At 41.1% G+C, this 21389-nt stretch overlaps 1 protein-coding gene across 7 annotated transcripts in view; it reads left to right on the forward strand.

Moving 5' to 3' along the window:
* The window catches only part of Enpp2 (ectonucleotide pyrophosphatase/phosphodiesterase 2), a 106473-nt gene that overhangs the window by 13834 nt on the left and 71250 nt on the right, over window positions 1-21389 (forward strand). For 2 of the 7 annotated variants that reach the window (XM_048359125.1, XM_048359127.1), the window contains exons 1-2: window positions 15188-15363; window positions 15543-15645. In XM_048359125.1, coding sequence (XP_048215082.1) covers window positions 15331-15363; window positions 15543-15645 — 136 coding nt within the window. In that variant the 5' untranslated portion in view covers window positions 15188-15330. Of the gene's footprint in view, window positions 1-15187; window positions 15364-15542; window positions 15646-21389 lie in introns of those variants that run through there. The other 5 variants (XM_048359128.1, XM_048359129.1, XM_048359130.1 and 2 more) reach the window with 4 other exon arrangements.

Here is a 21389-nt window from a genome sequence, read left to right on the forward strand (position 1 = left end):
TGGCCCTCTGCTACTCAAGAGTAGTATTTCCTCGGGGTGCTACTGACACTCTTTAAGCCACTGCAGGGAAGGTGAGAAGAGCCAAAAGATAGAATTGGCATCTATCACTTTGTCTACTTAAGTTTCTGGTGGTCTGTGGACTGAGGTTGCTCCAAGCATACTTCCTATGCCTGACACTGCAGAACACTTGGGAGAAGATGGAGCTGCATTGCTGTCCTTGACGAACTTTCACTTTAGTGAGATTTTCCAGTAGAGCTCAAAGGAGGAAGCAGAGTGGGTTGAAAAGACCACGGCCTCTGAACCAATCAGGCTGCTTTTAAATCTCCATTTTACCACTAACAATGTGGCCTTCATCAAATGAGATCATCATTCAGAGCCTTCCTTTCTTCCCTTGCACAATGGGGTCATCCAAGTATGTCTTGAAACTTACTACATACATGGTAACTATTATAATCATCTTTACTGTGTTCACCATAGTTATCAGACTATGGAAGATTCTTCTTTCTTCTGATTGAATGGCTAGAGAAAATTATTCAAGCTGTGTATTTGTAAAATATGATCACTCTTATAGTCTTATTGGTGACATTCTTGTTCACCTTAGCATCTTATTTGCTTCTCTATTTGTAGCTCTCATTATGAATGGGTATATTTAATGTCTTTTCTCATCTAATAAAAAATGTAACTTTCAGAGGTGAGTATGCTGGTGTCTTCTGCACCTAGAACAAACAATGCCCAGGATGCAGTAAATTCTCAATAGTATTCTTTTTACATAAGTAGATGAATGAGTAAATGAATGAGTCAATAAATGAAGAGTCCTCCATTAGCCAATGATTGAGTAGTAGACTTGGCACATGTTGGTTGGTACTGTGCATGGTGTCGTAATCATGGTCAGATGTGTAGTGTGGCATGAGAACAACTAACATGGAGAGATGGCTCCCAGCTCCAACAGAGGAGATCCTGGTTCTTAGCCTCCTTGTTCTCATGGGCGCTATTGTTCAGGAAAACAACTGGATCATTGTCAACAGTAAGGTCACATGGGATTAATTGCAAAAATAAGGTCATCCGTATTTTTTTAATGGTCAATTCTCAAGAAGAAAGGAAAACAGCTGCAGCAAGGAAGGAAAAAGTGGGAAAAGGAGAGAAATGGCATCTTTTGCAAAATATCCTATTATATGAGGCTGTGTAGGCTGGAAGTCTGTGACCAAGACTTTCTCAGCCCCCAGCACGGAAGGCAGCAAAAGTGGCTCATTTTCATTCATTCAATTTTTTTTTCTTGGTGGTATTGGGGTTTAAAGTCAGAGCCTCACATTTGCTAGGAAGCATTAAACCACTTGAGAGCCATACTACCACCCTGTCCTCAGCTAGGATCTCATGCTCTTTACCAGGCTGGTATGGACCATGATCCTTTGTACTGGGATTACAGATGTAAACCATGCCTCACTTGTTGAGGGAAAGATTTCACTAGCTTTTTGCTTGAGTTTGCCTCAAACGACAACCTTCCTAGTCTCTAACTCCTGTTTCGTTGAGATTATAGGTATGATCTCCTGTGTCTAGAAGGGAGGTATTTCTTTTAATGGTAACAAAACTACCATATCCTGGTGTATTCTAATAAGAAAAAATTAGAAGCTGGATTATGGTTTAGTAGACTTGACTTTGAATGGCAGAGCTGTCTCTGCTGGATTTGTAAACTGGGGCAAGTTACTCAAACTTTCATGAACCTCTGTAAAAAAGGATGAACCAATATGTCCTTTGCAAGATCACTGAGACAATTCGGTGAGATCATGTCTGTAGGTGCTCAGTCCATGTAGTCATTGCTATTAACAATGAACACCACAGAATTATTTTATTTAATTCCTATGACAAGTCTATGAACAAGGGCTGGGATTGTTCTCCCTTGTCCCCTGCCTTTTTTTTTTTTAACTGTGAGGAATTGGAGGTCTAGAGAGATTTCCTAATTCATGCAAGGCCACATGACTGGCGAACATCCAGGTCATGATTCTGATCAAGTCTGACAGTCCAGGATTTCAGTCATGAATGCGTTGTATAACATCTCTCACAAGAGCAGCAGATGCGTAGCAGAACAAACCAAGGCTCAGGACTTCTGCATACTCTTGCATAACATGCTGCTGGCCATTTGAGGTGACTGATTTCCAAGATGCAGTAGCTCTCTGGTGCAAGGGCGAATGACAGGAGCCAGGAGGGTAGGCGAGGCAGTGAATGGTTCACTCATCAGATGCCTGGAATGCAGATCAATCCAGAAGTATTTTGTTTCACCTTCTGTCTACAATTGTTCACACAAAATATTATCTAGTAACACCTTCCTGTCCTCTCTCTAGAGGTATTACCTCTAGGAGATGAGGTACTAAGAGAAAAGTACCCGCAGTACAGGGCTCCTTAATTTTCCTTTTATTTATCTAGATGAAAGTAGACCTAAACTCTGATTATTGAATTTAATTGGGATAGCTCTTTACTGGTTATAACAGAGATAAATTAGCTTCCTAAGGGGCTTCTATGAAGAGAGTGAAATTGTAGAAACCTAGACTGTGAAAGGACTGTGGATGTTATAAAGCCAATCTTCCTCTGACTTGGTACTGGACAAGAATTTCTGATATTCCCCAGGCCCTGCCTCAATATTGACTGTGAGGTTTTTGTTGTTGTTGTTGTTGTTTTGGCAAGGGAATTTATTTCATGGTCTAGCACCAGGGATGAAGGAGAAGTCGCTAACAAATTGAAACATGCTTCTTTATAACGTCTCCATTTGCCTGAGGAAGCATGTGAAACGAATCTTGTCTATCTGTGCTGCCTTTTGAGTTTCTCAGGAAGATGATCGCATGCACCAAGGGGAAGCGTCCAGGCTGCTCAGCTCCTGAGCTGCAGGCACGGTGAGCCTTCGAAAATACATTACACCATGCCTTTGACTCAAGTCCCTTCAGGCTTTCTCATCACACCTAACAGAAGCATGAAGCTGATGATAGAGCCTGCCAAGTCCTGCATGAACCCATTGCATCTTTAACATTGACCTCTCACCTTTTCTCCTCTGTCCAGCAACACTGCGCTCCCTGAACACACCAGGCTGCTCCTATCTCAGGGACTTTGCACCTACTGTTTCTGCCAATAGACTCCTGGCTCCTCTCTCTATGCATTTAGGCTTCCTTTCAAATGTCACGTTTGCTTTTTAAAAGAGAACTTCGTTGGACCTAATAGACGATAGCTCTTTCTGTAATCTCCAGTTCTCTTCCTCTACTCTGTTTTCCTCACTATTAACCAACTGTCTGACATGTTTCTTCTTTTATTCTTTTTTTTTTTTTTTTTTTGGCCAGTCGTGGGCCTTGGACTCAGGGCCTGAGCACTGTCCCTGGCTTCTTTTTGCTCAAGGCTAGCACTCTGCCACTTAAGCCACAGCGCCACTTCTGGCCGTTTTCTGTATATGTGGTGCTGGGGAATCGAACCCAGGGCCTCGTGTATACAAGGCAGGCACCCTTGCCATTAGGCCATATCCCCAGCCCGAGAAATTGGCTTTTTGAGCATGGCTTTTCATGAGGAGCCACCTATTTTCCTAAAAATGATATATTTCTTTATGGCTGAATTATATTCTGCAGTACATACACACACACATCATATTTTCTTTATCCATTTATGAGTTGTTATGTACCTTAGCTGATTCCATAGTTAGGCTTATTTCAGATAGAAATGCAATAAATGCAGGCATGCAGCTGTAGCTGATATAGATACACTGATTTCGACTCATTTAGATATATGCCCAAGAGTGGTATGATGATGTCATAGGGTAGGTCTACTTTTGTGTGTGTGTGTGTGTGTGTGTGTGTGTGTGTGTGTGTGTGTGTGTGCTGGCACTAGGGCTTAAACTTGGGACCTGGTACTTTCTCTTGGTTTTCCTGCTCACAGTTGGCATTCTACCACTTGAACCATTCCCCCAGCCTGGCTTTTTGCTGATTATTGCACAGATAGACTCTCATACCATTTTTGTTTTGGCCTGGGTTGGCTTTGAACCACAATCGTCCAGGTCTCACTTCCTGAGTAGCCAGGATTACCGAGATGAGCCACTGGTGCCTTTTACTTTTGGAAGGAATTTCCATCCTGATTTCCACAGTGGTTGTCCTAGTTTACATTTCCACACACGGGGTGTGCGGGTTCCTTTTTCCTCACCTTGCCACTTGATGTTACATTTCTTCTCCCACTAAAACGTGGGATCCACAGTCCGCAAGCCTCAAATGGAACAGGTGCTCCATACACATTTGTTGAATAAAAAAATAAAAGAATCTGTGGATTCTCCCAGGCATTTGTCTCAAGGCTTCTAGTTTTTAGTGACCTCCTAAAATGAGAGCCCCCGTGGTGACCACAGTCTAGGTGGTGTGGGCAGTGCCAGGCCCAGTGAAAATGTCTTTCCTGCAGCAAGCCAGAAATCATTAACTGGAGGACAAAATGAAGACATCTAGGCCTATGTCCAAGGATGGGCTCTGACAGACCTTGCCTATAACAAACCTCCCAGGTTTCTTTTACAAGAAGTAATGTAGACTGGAGGTGCGGCTTAGTGGTAGAGCACTTGCCTTAGTAAACATGGATCCCTTAGTTCAAACCCTCCAACTGCCAAAACAGAAGTGTTAATGTTGGTTTTCTGAGTGTGAATGTGTTCTTGAACTTTTCATTCAGTTTTTTTTCTTATTTATTGTCAAACTGATGTACACAGAGGTTACAGTTTCATACGTTAGGCATTGGTTACATTTCTTGTACTGATTCATTCAGTTTTAAGAACATTACTGTAGATAGATTGGTCTCCTGTCGAGTTTTAAACTCTTACTTTCATGCTGTTAAGATAGATTTGAATTTTGGTTCATCCTACGGAACAGAGTAAAGTGGTAGTCCCCAATGAATAGAATATTGATTTCAAGACCTACTAAGTTGAGCATGGTGGTATGCAACTCTAATCCAGGCACCTCCGGAGGAAGAGGTAGGAAAATTTTAGCTGGAGATCAGCCCAGGAGGCAAAGTTAGTACAAGACCTTATGTGGCAAAAGGGCAAAACTGCTCTTACCAAAGCATGAGTCCTGGAGTTCAATCTCCAGTGCTACAAAAAAAAAAAAAAAGAGCATGTGATTCAGGAAATCAGAAAGCTACCATCTCTTCCCTTTTGTAATGTGAGGTTATAATGAAAAGACAGATTTCCATCGGCAGTGGAGCCTGTGTTACCCCTCCCATCGTTCTCTCCCTTTTTAACTTGGCCAGTGTATCAAATGCTAGCATGCTACACAAATGAGCCTGGTCTCTAGTCAGAGGCATGTTAGCTTTGTGACAGTTTATGCCCAGTCTTTCAGCTTTATTGATTGTAAAGTGATATAAAATGTGTCTTGATTGCTGTTTCATAGGCATGGCTTTTGTTGTTGTTTGTCTTTAAAAAATTTTTTTTTCTTTTTTTTTTTGCCAGTCCTGGGGCTTGGACTCAGGGCTTGAGCACTGTCCCTGGCTTCCTTTTTGCTCAAGGCTAGCACTCTGCCACTTGAGCCACAGCGCCACTTCTGGCCATTTTCTGTATATGTGGTGCTGGGGAATTGAACCCAGGGCCTCATGTATACGAGGCAAGCTCTCTCGCCACTAGGCCATATCCCCAGCCCCTTAAAAAAAAGTTTTGTCCAAATTGATCTTCAATTTGCACATCAGTTCTCCTCACTGTATAGTTTGTTGCCATTAATGTCCAAGATTGTAGGAGAACATTGGCTTCTCTTCTGGGCCATGGTATTTGAAAGTGAAATGACACAGGAACCCTAATGGATGGGGTATGGCAGAGGGCCTGAATAGCTCTGACAGAATCCCAAGAGATCACCTTATTCTACAGACAGAGAGGTCAGTGGCACACAGGGCATAGTTGTAAGAGGTGACATTAGGACTGAAAATACTCCAATCCCCCTCTCGGATGTCAGGTTCGGAGAATAACTGAGGTCATTCTGGACATGACTTTGAAAGCACAGGCCTGAGTGCTCAGGCTCCCTTCTCCCCTCCCCTCCCCATCCTCCCTTGCTGCTGGGCATTGAATCATGCTAGGTAGTGCTCTACAGCTTGAGCTATAGCCCTGCCCTTCTGTTTATGAATTCTTGCTACCTTTTTGCTGGATCTGGCCTTGAACTTCTGACCTTTCTGTCTCTGCCTCCCCAGTGGCAGGGATTAAAGATATGGATTACCATTCCCAGTTTAATGTTTTCTTTCATATGGATCCAGGTGTTTTGGAATTTGTTTCTCTATAGAAGCAAATTTATGAGGTCTATTTTCTGTTTGTTTGTTGGTTGTGGGGCTTGAGTTCAGGGCCTCGGCACTGTCCTTCAGCCTGTTTGTATACAAGGCTAGTACTCTTATCCCTTGAGCCACGGTGCCACTTACTAGTTTTGAGTGGTCAACTGGATATTAGAGTCTCACAAGGACCTTTCTGCCCTGGCTGGCTTCAAACTCCAAACCTTAGATCTTAGCCTCCTGTGTAGCTAGGTTTCACAGATGTACAAGTATCACCATTACACAGTTTTAGAACTGTGTTGTTAGTGGTTCCTATTTTATCACTCTTCCCCACTAGTCTTCATACCCCCATAGCTGGATAACCACTAATCTACTTTCTTTCTCTATGAGGTTGCCTCTTCTAGATGTTTCACAAAAATGGATTGATTTAATATGTAGAGCACCAAACTTGAGCAAAACAAAATAGAACAACACACAAAAAAATAAACAAAAAAACCCAAACAGCTGGTTGCAGTGGTTCAAGCCTGTAATTCAGCTGTTTGAGAGATAGAGATTAAAGGATCAAAGTTTGAGGCCAGACCCGGTATAAAAGTTTGAGAGACTCCACCTCACTCAGTGGCTGGGCATGGTGACAGATGGTGTTACCTCAGTGACAGTGAACGCAATGACAAGGCACAGGGTCAAATGCCCATCACTCCCAGTGACACAGGGAAACCACAAAAGGCGGGAATTACAGCCCAGGCCAGTTTAGGCATGAAGGGGGACCCCCAGCTAGAAAATAACCAAGGCAGAAAGGGGATGGTGATGTCGTAGAGTTGCCTGCCTGGCAAGCAAGAGGTCCTGAGACCAATCTCCAGTTTCAAAAACCTGCTCCCAGGGGCTGGGAATACGGCCTAGTGGTAGAGTGCTTGCCTTACATACATGAAGCCCCGGGTTCAATTCCTCAGTACCATATATACAGAAAAAGCCAGAAGTGGCGCTGTGGCTCAAGTGGTAGAGTGCTAGCCTTGAGCAAAACAAAGTGAGGGACAGTGCTCAGGCCCCAAGTTCGAGCTTCAGGAGTGGGGAAAAAACCCCCCAACAAATCCAAACTTGCTCCCAATCTTAGGCAAAAGCACTCTGCATTCAGTCACCAGTGCTGCGGGATTCTTTTTCTTTCTATCTAGAAGCTTTTGATCAGGAAACTCCCTTCTACAACAATCTGCTGACCATGGCCTGCTTCTCCGGGAATCTTAGGCTGCAGTTTTGCTTCCTCCCTGAGCGAATCCTGCTGTGCTGGGTGGTGGGCGCATGCAGGCTGACACCATTCTAGGAAGCCGGCATCAGCTGCCTGGTGGACTTGAGTTCTAGCATGTTCCTTGCGTTGAAGCTCAACCTCTCCGGGACTTTCCAGTCCAAATATTTACTATGGTTGAATCCTTTTCAAACCCATCTTTAGACCCACCCCACCTTTGTCAAATATGGGGCTGACTGTTGTCTCTAGAGATTAGAGAGTGGGGGGGAAGGATATTGTGTAACATTGTAAGTATAGTATAATGCAGTGCAGTATAGATAGCATCGCATGACACCTTAGTATAATTCTAGGAAAGGAAATTTCCAAGAATGTACATTCTGTACCTGTAAGTGGCCAACCTTGATGTCACTTGTATATGTTTTAAGCACGTGGCTACTTACTTAACCTACGCTATATAATTAGGTCTTTGTATTAATCCTATGTGATAAGAACTACTCTCTTTTTTTTTTTTTAAAAAGAAACTCGTGTTTTAGAGAAATCAAGTCTCATGGCCCAAAGTAGCAGGTACAAGTCTGTTAGACTCTTGAACCCAAGCTCTTAGACCAAACACCATGTGGTTGATTTCTCCATAGGCTTTTATTGCCTAGGCAATAAAATAATAAACAAAAACAAAAGGATTGATCTCTGTAGTTGTAGAATCACAAGTCATATATGCTCATGGCTGATATTTTTTCTTTGTTTCGAGCATTCCACCTCACTACTTGGTCTTCACATTAATTCTGCGACTCCTTAAAAAAAAAAAGGGTCATAATTGAGGGAATTAAAGTCTCATGCTCAAAAGTAGTATGTGCATTTCTGTCAGATCCAGAATTCAAATGCTTAGCCTGCATAGTGTTTGTTTATTTGTTCTACTCTCTGGGAATTTATGCTTTTATTGACAAGGCAAGAAATACTCAAAATAGAAGCAAAAGCAAACAGGAAGCTCTGGAGAGGCAAGAGATAAATATCTTGGGTGGAATCTCTTGACTCATGAGATGAAGATGGGACAGAGAAGTGTCCTAGGAAAGGCACAGGGAACGAGGATGGAGGAGGAGAGCCACTGCCCAGTAGGGCAAGGAAAGTCAGTTTGGCCCCAGTGCTTAGTGACACACGTGACTGAGATCTTCACAAATGCATGAAGGGGGCATTTGAGGCCAAAGCAACAACATAGATTAAGGAATAGAGGTGTGAAGAATACAACTTAATCAAGAAATAGCAAATCTTTCTGATATTAAGGAAACAACTATTTATTAAGGATTATTTTGTGGTTAGTGGTGATTAACATGGATTAGTCCGTGTTATACTCTCAAGAATCCTGAGATGGATAAGAGAAGAAAATGGAGTCTTAGAATAGGGAATTTGCTCAGGCAGCTCATGTAAGGTCTCATAGTGAAACAGTGGGGGTGTTTAGGATTTGAGTCCTAAGTGCCTAGTTTTAGATATAGGGTCCGAAGTACCTTGCTAAGGATTATTTGGTATTATTATTATTTTTTTATCCTCCAAGTCAGTGGTTCTCAAATCTGTACTAGAATGATGGTCTTGCTGTAACATGAATTGTGGACTCTACTCCTAGACTTTCTCAATTTGTTGGTTTGAGATGAGCTCCAGACATACATATTTTTAGTCTAGAAGCTTCAGGGTGATCCTGTCTGTGTTGCTCCAGGGACCATGCTTTGAGAGTTGTATGAGAGGAGCCACTGAAAGACTTTACATTTCAGAGGAAAGTCATCAGTTTAGCACTTCATTTAGGCCTCCCTGGGTAATTAATGGGAATGCGTTACGGGATATATAAAAGGATTTGAAGAAATGGGAGGTTGGGGTAGGGTAGGGGGCACACAGGAAGAAGGGTTCTGAGAGGGCCTTCTAAGGTTTGTGTAGTAAAGATAAGAAGGGGAAAAATTATAAATCATCACAAAGGAAGATAATATAGGTTCTGAAAGCACTCAGTAAGGTCAGATAAATGATAGAAATAATTCTATTTAATAACTGAGACATTTAGACATGGTATCTGATGAGAAATAAGAAGTGAAGGTATTGTAACAGAACCATTTTTTTTTGCATTTCATTAAAACAATTGAAATGGGAGTCAAGTACACCTTTAATTCCAGCTCTCTGGGAAATAGAGATCGAGAGGAATACAAAAATTATCATCAGGAGGCTGGTAAAAAATGAGATGAATCAAGAATCCATCTCAATGTACAAGCTGGATATTATGGTCATGCCTGTCATCCCAGCTACATGAGAGGTACGGTGAGAAGTTCCTGTCCTGAGGCCAGTCAGAGCAAAGCTGAAACCTTGTGTGAAAAATAACCGAGAACACAAAGGGCTGGTGGGGGAACATGGCTCAGGTGGTCAAGCACTGCCTAGCAAGCACTAGGTTCTGAGTTCAAACCCCAATACTGCCCATACCAGAAAGTCACTCAACTGGCTGTTGAGGTAGCTGTGTTTGGGATGTGTTGAGTTTAGGCTTGCACTGGTGCAATAGAGAGATATTCTCTAATGATTGTAGAGCAGGTTTAGAAGATCTGTTTTATACTCCTGGTTCCGTCACTTAGTCACCATTTAGGAGACGTGACAATGAAGGAGAGTGTGGCATTCTCCAGCCCTGTGACTGAAGTTTTGTAAAACTATTTTACCTCTAGTTATCTCTCCACCCACTGGTGCTTGCCTATAGCACCATTACAAAACAGATGCAAACACCACCATCTTTAGGAAGCTGGCGTTCTGGGTGGATCTGCTCTTTCCACATGTTAGGATCACGCCAGGAGCCCTCTCTCCAGATGTTAGGGCTTCTCTCCATTTGCTTGGTCATTTAAGATGCATGTTTCAGAGAAGCTGAAATAACTGTTAAATGGAGTTTTTTGAGTGTTAAAATATCTCCTTATAAAGTCAATGTAGGGACAAAACAGAGTTATTTCCTGAGGACAATTCTTTTAGCATTTCAGTTATGAGTAACTAAGTATATATTTTCCTGGTCAAGACCTGTTGTTGTATTACTCTTGAGGAAGGTCCATTTCCTTAGACAAATGTTTAAAACTATTAGTCATAGCCTTTATTTTAACTGTTCAATACTAGATATTAGCAAGTACACACAGATAATCAGAAAGGATAATTTTACTGAGTGTGTATTTGGCCATAGTAATACTTAGTTGTTACAGATGATCTTACTTAATTAAATTATTTTTGCAGTGTGGGGGCTTGAACGAGATCTTATGCTTGTTAGTGACTTGAATCACATCCCCAGAGTTAATTGTTAAGTACTAGTTAACTCCGGAGTCACACTTACCACCCACCTGCCCCTGAACTCCTATTCTCAGTTTATTTACAAGCCTTTTCCTAACTCTTATACTTTTCTTCCTTTCTACCACCACCAGAGCCTCCTTGGCTCAAGCAGCCATTGCTTGTCTGGATAGTTGCCATGGTTTCCAAATTGATCTGCTCTATCCATTCTGGTTTTCCTCCCAGTTCGGCTCCACACTATAATGAGATTAGTGCTTCAAGATCTGATTTAATTTCCACCTTCTTAAGTCTTCTAAGGAATTTCCATTGGATTAGGGATAAAGACAATACTACTAAGGCAACCCATGGAAAACCACATGAGCTATTTCCCCCAACCTTCCCAGTTCTGCTTCATGATCTGTTGGCCCTACACAGAAATGTTTGTGCGTTGTGTCTCCTCTGTCTGAAATTCTTTCCTTTTTTCTGAATTTAGATGTTCCCACCCCCTCCTTAAATCATAGTTCAGCTGTCAAACAATGAAGTTGCTTGTGACTCACCCAATTAGGTCAGTCCTGAGTTCTAAATTTTTTTTGACAGTCCTGGGGCTTGAACTCAGGGCCTGAGCACTGTCCCTGGCTTCCTTTTGCTCAATGCTAGCACTCTACCACTTGAGCCACAGCTCCACTTCCAGCCTTTTCTGTTTATGTGGAGCTGAGGAATTGAACCCAGGGCTTCATGCCTGCTAGGCAAGCACTTAACCGCTAAGCCACATTCCCAGCCCAAGTTCTACATTCTCATAGCGACATATTCTTCTACATTTCTGCATTGATTACAATTGCAGCTTTACATTAATTTGTGTGTCTGTTTGATTCATGTGGAGGGCGGGATGCCCTCTGCATTGTGGGAGTGATTGAGTCCTCTTCTTGTCAAAATTGTTTGCTCACTTCAGATTGGCCAATCCCCTTTGCAAAGATTGTTGTCTATTTTTTTTTACCCTGAATTTTCTTTTTCCTCAACCACAGCAGAATTTAATAACAAGACTTAAATAGTTTTAAAATAGAATAGGCAAACCATAAAAATGGATGCTGAAACCATTGTTCATTGATAATTCTGAAAACCATGTGCTCAGTAATGATCTGACATCATACAGCCTCTTAGAATTATTCTTAAAGTCATATTAAGCTGACTCACACCAATTCTGCATAATGACAAACTGGATGTTGATACAATTTTAGGCAGTTTATGACGATTTCAAAACTACTGCAAGGAGCAATCATGACAACCATTAATAATCTAGCTGTCAGATCTCACTGCAAACTTTAAACCCTCTTATCTTAATCAGGGCTTGGGAACAAGGATTCATAGAGTGATTTCATGAAAAGATAGACTGTACATTTGTATAAATGCAACTACTGTATTGCAATTAAGCAATGCACACACTGCTGCTTTGTGCCACCAGGAAAGTAAATAAAATGCTGTTCTGCTTCTTAGGATAGAGATGAGTCCTCTGCAGAACAGTCCTAGTTTGCCATGAAGAATTTTAAACTAAAGTCCAATGAACAGGGAATGCCATGAAATAACATATTAACGTTGCAGTGGAAATTAGGTCAGGCAAATCCAACACACAGTAATGTATCTTAATGTTCTGTTTCTTTAAATGTGGTTCTTACATGACTTAGATCAGAATAGCCTATTGTTTTATTCTCTGCCTCTCCTAAGTTTCTTTTCCTTCTTCCCATACTTTAGATCCAATGGATCAAAATCTTGGGGAGCAGGGCATGAAAATCAGCATTTCACCTCCCCACTCCCATACTTCTTATGCTTGATAAAGTTGGAGAAACAGATTTCTAGGGGCTGAGACAGTTGAAAGATTTTTTTTTTTTTGCCTCTGGTTTTAAGTTTTCTTCTGCCAGGGGGCAGTGTTCTCTGAAATATAGCCGGGTTAATAGCCAGGCTTTTTTTTTTTTTTTTCTTTTTTTTCTTTTTTCATACCCTTTCTTGTTTACTGAGTTGACCACATGTGATCTGCTATAATCTTAAACACCATAGCAGATGGACTGCCTTGATTTGGTTTTCCCAGAAAAGGCTTGACTCTGTTCTAGTCATTTTAGTTGAATTTCTCAACCTCTTTTATGTATTCTCATGCTTTTTAGTGTCCTTAGCTTGAGTTTATAAGGGCTAAGTATATTTTGCCGTTGATTTGATGCCTGAGGTAGAGACGTTGGCTGTGCTCTTATCAGTGAATTTATGAGGATGGTCTTGTGGCAAAATTCTATGTAATTATGGCTAGATGATGAGGATGATGGTGCAGTAGAGATGAAGATAATGATGATAGTGATAAATTCCTGATATACAATACCTGGTGGACAATAAAGCTCTCTGTCATGGATGTCAACAGAAATTGATGGATCCTTTTGGATAATAGATAACAGGTATGGACCCAATCCCCTATCTCCTGGCTACTACACTTGAGAACCTTTTACTTCTGCATTGCTAGGAGAGATGTAAACAAAAGAAGTGAAATAAGGTAAAGGGTGATGTTCAACTCCTGAAGTCTGTTCTTTCCCAAAGGGAACTGACTTCAATGTCCCCAAGCTGAGTTTCGGCAATCAAATATCTGACAAGGTGTAAAGTTGTTGAACTCTCTCTGGCAATGCCTGAGGACCAGAGAGAAGAGGAAGTGGATTGTCAGAACTTATAGCACAAATGAAACAACAGGCTGAGCTCATGCCTGTATAGTCCTAGCTACTCAGGAGGCTGAGATCTAGGGATTGTGGTTCAAAGCCAATCCAGGCAGAAAAGTCCCAAGGCTTCTCATCTCCAGTTTATCAGCAAAAGGTCAGAAGTGGAGCTGTGGCTTAGCTAGCCTTGAACAAAAAAGCCAAGGGATAGCTCCAGGTCCTGAGTTCAAGCCTCAGTACTGGCACAAAATAAACAACCAGTAACAACATACATACAAAAATAAACAAAAAAAAATTCTAGGATGGCCTTGATAGTTTCTTTTGGGATTTATCACTCCCCTTCACCACCCCCCCCCCAAAAAAAACCAGCAGGCTTGCATCTTGAGATTTTAACATAAATAATTGAAAAATCTGACTAAAGCAAAAGACTTGCATATCCTTACAAGTAAGCCTGTCATGCTTGCAAGAGTTCAAAGCTGAAAGGCTTGGAGAAGGACCACTTAAAATCTGGCAGTATATTTTCCTTCTTCTCAATTAGTGTTACTAAATTCTAAAATTTGTTAATGAAACCCAGGCCTCCTATGCAATGAATACCCTGTAAACAAGATCTTGCTTTTGTGCTATCATGTTTTATAAGAGCAGAGGCTCAGCAGCTAGCTGCTGGAGAAACTTGTTTATGTATGCACATTTGCACTCTGCTGGAAAGACAGTCACCGGGCTTCAGCGTGTAGGGCAAAGCCTCAAACAAACTGTCCCTCATTTGAATCCTAAAAGGATACACTATTTAAACAACTTTCCGATTTACAGCCTTAGATTTTCCCCCCCCCCGCCTCTCCTCTAAAAGTGGCAGGTTTTGCTGCCAAATTGCTTAATGAAAGAACTTTTAACTTTCACAATAGCTTTAAAGGACAAAGCAGTTAGGAAGCTAGAAGATCCTTTCAAAGGAAAATAGCTAGGGAAATCAGTGTTTAAATCTAAACTTTTGGCTGCTGCCATTGAGATTTGCATCTGGAACTCACAAGCGAATCTTTTCCCCCTGAAGATGTCTTGATTCCTTATGCCTGGTTCTCTCCTCTTTCCCCTGGCCTCCAACAAACTTAGATTTTTTTTTTTCTTCTTCTTCAGGAACTGGTAGAGACTGGTTATTTTGTCTTTCTTTACAGGGTGTGGATTGATGCTGTTTAGCTGGCATTTTTTTTTTTTTTGATAAAAGTTACTTCTCTGAAATTTAACAGCAACCCGGGGGGGAAAAATAATAGTATCTCTTGTGTGAGTTGCAATTTGGGCAGATTTCATCGTGAGAAACTGTATCTGAGAATGTGGTCATAGAAAAGGACCGTTCAAACTGCCAGAAAAATAAATAAATGGGGAAGACAGGGAGAGTTATTAGGTTTATACATTATAAAACTTTCCTTGTTTTTTTTTTTTAATGAAGTAGTTGTGAGGTTGACAACATTGAATAACTACATTGTAATGCGTCAAAAGCTTAAACGTTGGTAGAAAGCCTTAGCTCAGTGCTGTTTCCTTTTTTTTCCATCGGATAAAATACATTTGGTTTCTCTTCTTTCTTTTTCTTTCTTTTTTTTTTTTTTTTTTTGTGAGGGAAGTTTTGATCACGCCTTGCTTTTGGCCACAGTAACATCAGCACTGCTTATGTTGCTAGAGGCTACCTCATGAAAGTGGCCGGGCTGGGGGGGCGGGGGGGGGGCGGGGCGGGGGTGGGGACAGCGAGGATGATGCCTTCAGCCTCTTAGGCTCCTGAGTTGTAATTTGTGAACCAACTGTGATGAAATCGAGCTGTGGACAAATCAGAGGAGGCTGTCAACTTCCCAGGTGGGATTGCCTGGATTTAACAGACAGCGCGCTGAGCCCCCAGAGCAGAGCTCTCTGCCGAAGGTTTTCCAAGAATTCTCTGACATGGCACGAAGCAGCTCAGAACCATCCTACCAGGTAGGAGACCGGATGGCAGGGCAGGCAACATGCTCCCTCTTCACAGTCCGTTTCCTGGGAATTTGAAGTGCTTTTCAGAGGCAGACAGCATCTTGAAGATGCGTTTTGCAAGTTGGGGATGTAAGGGGAGGCCAGCCTGCCCAGCCTTGTTTGACAGTTGGGTCTCTTTATTCCCACAGGTAATATCCCTGTTCACTTTTGCCATTGGGGTCCACATCTGCCTGGGATTCACAGCAAGTCGGATTAAGAGAGCGGAAACATGGGATGAAGGCCCTCCTACAGGTAAGTGCAATCATGATGGGAGTTTCAGTGTACTTGTGAGACTGAAAACATTGTATACTGGGTAACCAGTAAGCTCCTTAAGTGAACCCAGCTTTAAGATGATCTTGCAGGACCTCCTTTACTTCTAGATATCTCTGGGATAAAACAAACTATCTATAATTCAGGTGAAAAAGATGTGGTTTTAAGTGGAGAACCTTTGTTAATTGTTCCACAGGAACTGAGCCTTAACATCATTGTACTGTGAAATATATATATATATATATATATATGTATATATACATATATATATATAGAGAGAGAGATACAATTAAAGCTTTTCCTCTGAATGATGGGAGGGGTGACATTGATTAAGATATACCATTGTACTCATAAATTAGTGTGTTGCACTGAAACCATTTTGTACAACTACTTAAAGATAATAATAACAATTAATAATAATAACAACTTTGTTTATAGACAAGGCTAAAACAGATTAGGAGAACAGGTGTTGGTTCAATATTTTGGAGATACCTGAATCTGATTTGTTGTTATGTAATATAGAATGTAGTATCTGCTTCCAGGAAAAAGAATGGAAACAAGCAAAAAGGTGCAGTGAACTCTTTTAAAAGCTTCAGAAATTTCGAACTTTGAGAGTTATCTAAAGTAGGAAGGTACAAAAGAGCTTGATTCATTTGCAAGCCTTCAAGGATTGATTTACACACTTAGGTTTTCTTCTAGCAAAAGGGAAGGTAAGTTTTCATAGCCTTCCTTGACTTAGCTAACAACCAAAGTGAAAGCGTTTCCTTTTACAATGTGCTACGCCATAAGCAGAGTAGGAATTCGTATAAAGGAGCTCCTTGTATACAGCGAGGGGCTTGCATGACCAGGTCTTAAGCACTGAGTTGGTTAATTTCCTGGGAACTGGAGCTGCTGATGGTTTGAGAATTAAAAAAAAAATGCAGCTAAGGGTACTGTAGGGGGCAATATTTTCTTGATTTTTCTCTGACATCTTAGCATGTCTGTCTTCCTGTGAGTTTTGTATATCTATATTTCTTCATTGGACGACTACACAAAATTACCACCTGTCCTTGTTTAGCCAGCATGGATTTTTATTATTAGATGAGGTAGGACACAAGCACTGATAGAATATTAATCTTCTTTACAACATGTGAGTTATTTTTGACTCATACTGGAGATAGAGAGACTAATACTTAGAAGTGGGTGAGAGAGTTGGGGGGCTTGAGATTTGAGTGAGGAGTGAGGAGATAGTTCTTAACAATTGTAGCCCTGTAGGGCTGGGAATGTGGCTTAGTGGTAGAGTCCTTGCCTAGTATGCATGATGCCCTGGGTTCAATTCCTCTGTACCATATAAGCAAAAAAAAAAAAAAAAAAAGTCATTACAAAAATTGCAGCCCCGAGGATTCAAATGCACAAAATGAGTTGTCTTCTGTGGTGGGTAATCCCTGGGCTAAAAGTGAATGCAGTTTTTATTGATAGCCAGGGCCTCTTTGTAATTAATTCTTGTTAATGCTGCTTTTGACTAATAATGGAGCTGGCTAGTGGGACAGGTCCTTGGGCATATGGGTTAGCTAGGGACTTGATGGCCAACTGCTGGCTGGCTTTTTCCAGTTCCTCTAAGAGGAACTTTTGTTTTTTCAGTTTTAAAAGATTACGTTTGTTAAAACTGATATCGAAGAAATTAAATGACATTTTTTGTACTGGGATTTGAACCCAGGGCCTTAGTGCTTACTAGGCAGGTACTCTACCACTTGAGCTACTTCAACAACCCTGATCACTGTTGAGAGATAAAGCCTTACTTTTTTCCTCCGCCAGCCTGGGCTAAGATATTCCTGTTTGTGCTTCCCAAGTCACTGGGATGGTAGGCTGGTGCCATCTGCTTCGTCACTGGTAGAGATGGAGTTGCTCAAATGATTGTTTTTTTCTTTACTTCTGGCTGGCTTTGACCAGGATCCTCTGATCATTGCTTTTCAAGTGAACCACTACTGAAATGCTGTTTCTTAATGAGTTCATAAAATCAAGTACCCATTGTTTTCATAGTTTCTGCTTTTGTGTTGTGTGTGTGTGTGTGTGTGTGTGTGTGTGTGTGTGTGTGTGTGTTAAGAAATGATTTTGAAAGTTGCAGCCTGGTATTCTGAACCCTGTAGCTTGTCCTGTGGTTTTGAACTTGTCTCTTGTCTTCCTCTTAACTGACAGTGAGGAACAGCTTAGTTTCTCGTTTCCTTTCTGAAATTGAAGAAAAAAAAAGTTTCTAATTCTGTCCATTTTGGTTCATTGCCTCTTAAATGTGTGTATTCTCTATGAAAAAACTTGGAAAGCATATATTAGATTCATTGATCCTGTAAAACATTTTGCATATAATACATTATTTTCATGTGATTAGAAGCATTAAGAATGGAGTCAGTGTTACTCTGGAAAGGTAATACATTCTAATCTGTAAATTAAATAGACAAATACATTACAAAATGTTTGCTTCTGGAATTGTTTAATAAAATTTTTGGTTATTTTTGGCCTTTATAATATCCATAAGCAAGCTTAGTATCAGGATGCAATGCAATGAAATCTGAGTTTTGGGGTTTGCATTTGCCTGCCTATTTTATTTATTTATTATTTGCTTTTATCTAGCTTAACTGCTATTTTGACACTGTGGTTAACTTCTTCAGATGGAAGAAAAAATAAAGACCAGAGATATACTTTGGGAAGCTGGATGAAAGCATAGGGTGGAGAGATTTTTATATATTTAAAAATGCTGTATATACTTCAAAAGAATGTTTCCGAAGTCATACATGTGATTGATTATTCTAACTGTGAGCAAAGTTTTCACATCAGAAAACACAACTAAGGTAACTTCAAGCATGGGTCAGAATAAGACCCTAGGAGGGGAAATACTCATTTCTGTTTTCAACAATACCTTTTTTTTTAAAAAAAGGTTTATTCTTTTCTTTCTTTCCTTCTTTCTTTCTTTCTTTCTTTCTTTCTTTCTTTCTTTCTTTCTTTCTTTCTTTCTTTCTTTCTTTTTTTTTGCCAGTTCTGGGGCTTGAACTCAGGGCCTGAGCACTGTCCCTGGCTTCCTCTTGCTCAAGGCTAGCATTATGCCACTTGAGCCACAGCACCACTTCTGGTCGTTTTCTATATATGTGGTGCTGAGGAATCGAACCCAGGGCTTCATGTATATGAGGCAAGCACTCTTGCCACTAGGCCATATTCCCAGCCTCTCGACAATACCTTTAGGTTCCAAAGCCCAGAGTGTACTCATTCCTATATGGGCAGCTGCAGCCTGGTCAGAACACAAACTTCTTGTTTGGTAACTGGAGCTCTGTGGGGCTCTTCCACAACAGCAGAGGACAATCTGAATGCATGCAACCCTCCCTGCTGTACTATGGACTGAGGAGTTTGTTTCAAGGCTGTGACATTGCAAACAAACTCATGATTAATTAACTAGCATGCTCAGTAGCTGGATGGATTGTCCAAGGAGGTAATGGTGGAATAGGCCTTCTATTTTTGCAGCATAGGACTGTAAAAGATCTATAGATTTATAAGGAGGTAGGAAATGGGCAGAATAAATTATACTCCTTTTGGGATTCACATAAGGGAGAGCGGGGCAAATAAGATAGCAGAAATTAATTTCCTGTTCTTTTTCTTGTTGTTATTGATACTGGTTGAACTAAGAGCCTCACACTTGTCTGGCAGACATTCTACTCCATGAGACACTCGATTAGCTCTCAAAGTGTTAATTCCTTTTGAGGCAGTGTCTTTATTTCTGGCTAGACCAGCCGGGACTGTGATCTTCCTACTGGCTTGGCTACCTTTCTGGGGTTACAGGAGAAACGGTCACACCTAGCTATGGAGTCTTGTAAGTTTATATTTTGTTTCTGTTCCTCAGACTAGCCTTGAACTACAAACCACTGCCTATATAGCTAGGAAAGTTGACAGTTTTGTCCTGAGCATCTGGTGTAGTTACTTGATTTGCCTTTAAGACTGACATAACGTAGGTACACAGGGACACTCACACACATTTGTGTGTGTGTGTGTGCACTTTTACAGCATTACTGGGGACTCTACTTTAGAAAAGCTCTCAATGTGCAAAGTCTTCCATCCCATAAGTATAAATGGAATATCTTCTCCGAGTTACAAGCTATTTAATACCTGACTGACAAAAGGAAATTTGTTAACTTGTGACCTCCTGGCTATTAGATGCTTGATTGCCCAGTCCATTTTACCATTATTTTTAGTGGCTTCAAAAGACAGTTTGAGGAGCTGGGGATATGACCTAGTGGCAAGAGTGCTTGCCTCGTATACATGAGGCCCTGGGTTCGATTCCCCAGTACCACATATACAGAAAACGGCCAGAAGTGGCGCTGTGGCTCAAGTGGCAGAGTGCTAGCCTTGAGCAAACAGAAGCCAGGGACAGTGCTCAGGCCCTGAGTCCAAGCCCCAGGACTGGCCAAAACAAAAACAAAAACAAAACAAAAACAAAACAAAAGACAGTTTGAGGGGCTGGGAACATGGCCTAGTGGCAAGAGTGCTTGCCTTATATACATGAAGCCCTGGGTTCGATTCCTCAGCACCACATATATAGAAAAAGCCAGAAGTGGCGCTATAGCTCAAGTGGCAGGGTGCTAGCCTTGAGCAAAAAGAAGCCAGGACAGTGCTCAGGCCCTGAGTCCAAGCTCCAGGACTGACAAAAAAAAAAAAAAAAAAAAAAGACAGTTTGAAGATACATGAATCACATCTGTAGATAAATGTGACATGGTATGCTGCTAACAATTTTATGAGAAAATAGAAAATGATATGAGGAGTGGGAAGGCACCTGTTCATTTGATAATTTTAGGAATTTCAATGTAGCTTTGAAAGCAGAATGGAAGAACCTCTCAAGCTGATAGATGCAGCCACCATTATTATGTTTTCAGGAAAATGATCTTAGAAGCCGTATTATAGAATGTGATATTTTAATGTTAAGTCTAACTTAAGAGATTGAGGAATTTAAATGAATGCAATAGAATACTCTGATTTAGAGTCTCAGGAAGGCATAGGTTTTTTTTACATACTTTTTTCCCCCATTGGTTGTGAGGCTTGAACTCAGGGCCTGGGCACGGTCCCTGAGCTCTTTAGCTCAAGTCTAGCACTTTACTACTAAAAGAAATAGAAGAAAGCATCTTCTAGCTTTAGGCTAGGCTCAGTGCTTTCAAATGTATGTATGTATGTATGTATGTATGTATGTATGTATGTACGTATGTATGCATTTTCGACACATATATTTGTAACTTTAGTAAGCATAATTGACCTAAAAACTTTATTCGAAGAATAATTTTGTGTGTGTGTGTGCACGCGTGCACATACACATACACATGCATATACACATGCTGATCCTAGGGCTTGAACTTAGTGCCTAGGCTGTCCCCGAGTTTCTTTTACTCAAGGCTAGTACTCTATAGACCACTTGAGCCACAGCTCCACTTCCAGCTTTTTTTTTTGGTAGTTTATCAGAGGTAAAAGTCTCATGGACTTTCCTGCTCTACTAGCTTTGAACCATGATCTTCAGATCTTAGCCTCCTGAGTAGTTAGGATTACAGGTGTGAACCACTGGTACTCAGCCTAGAAGAATAAAGTTTAAAACCACTTGGAAGGCCATCTCTAGGAACAGACTTTCTCCTGACAGTAACTGGACCCAACTCCATCTTAACTGGCAGAATTCATCTTCCACTCAAGTTTATACTGAAGCACACAAGGAAGAGAAGGAACCTTGG

Source organism: Perognathus longimembris, chromosome 12 (genome assembly GCF_023159225.1).
Source record: "Perognathus longimembris pacificus isolate PPM17 chromosome 12, ASM2315922v1, whole genome shotgun sequence".
Lineage (NCBI taxonomy): Eukaryota > Metazoa > Chordata > Mammalia > Rodentia > Heteromyidae > Perognathus > Perognathus longimembris.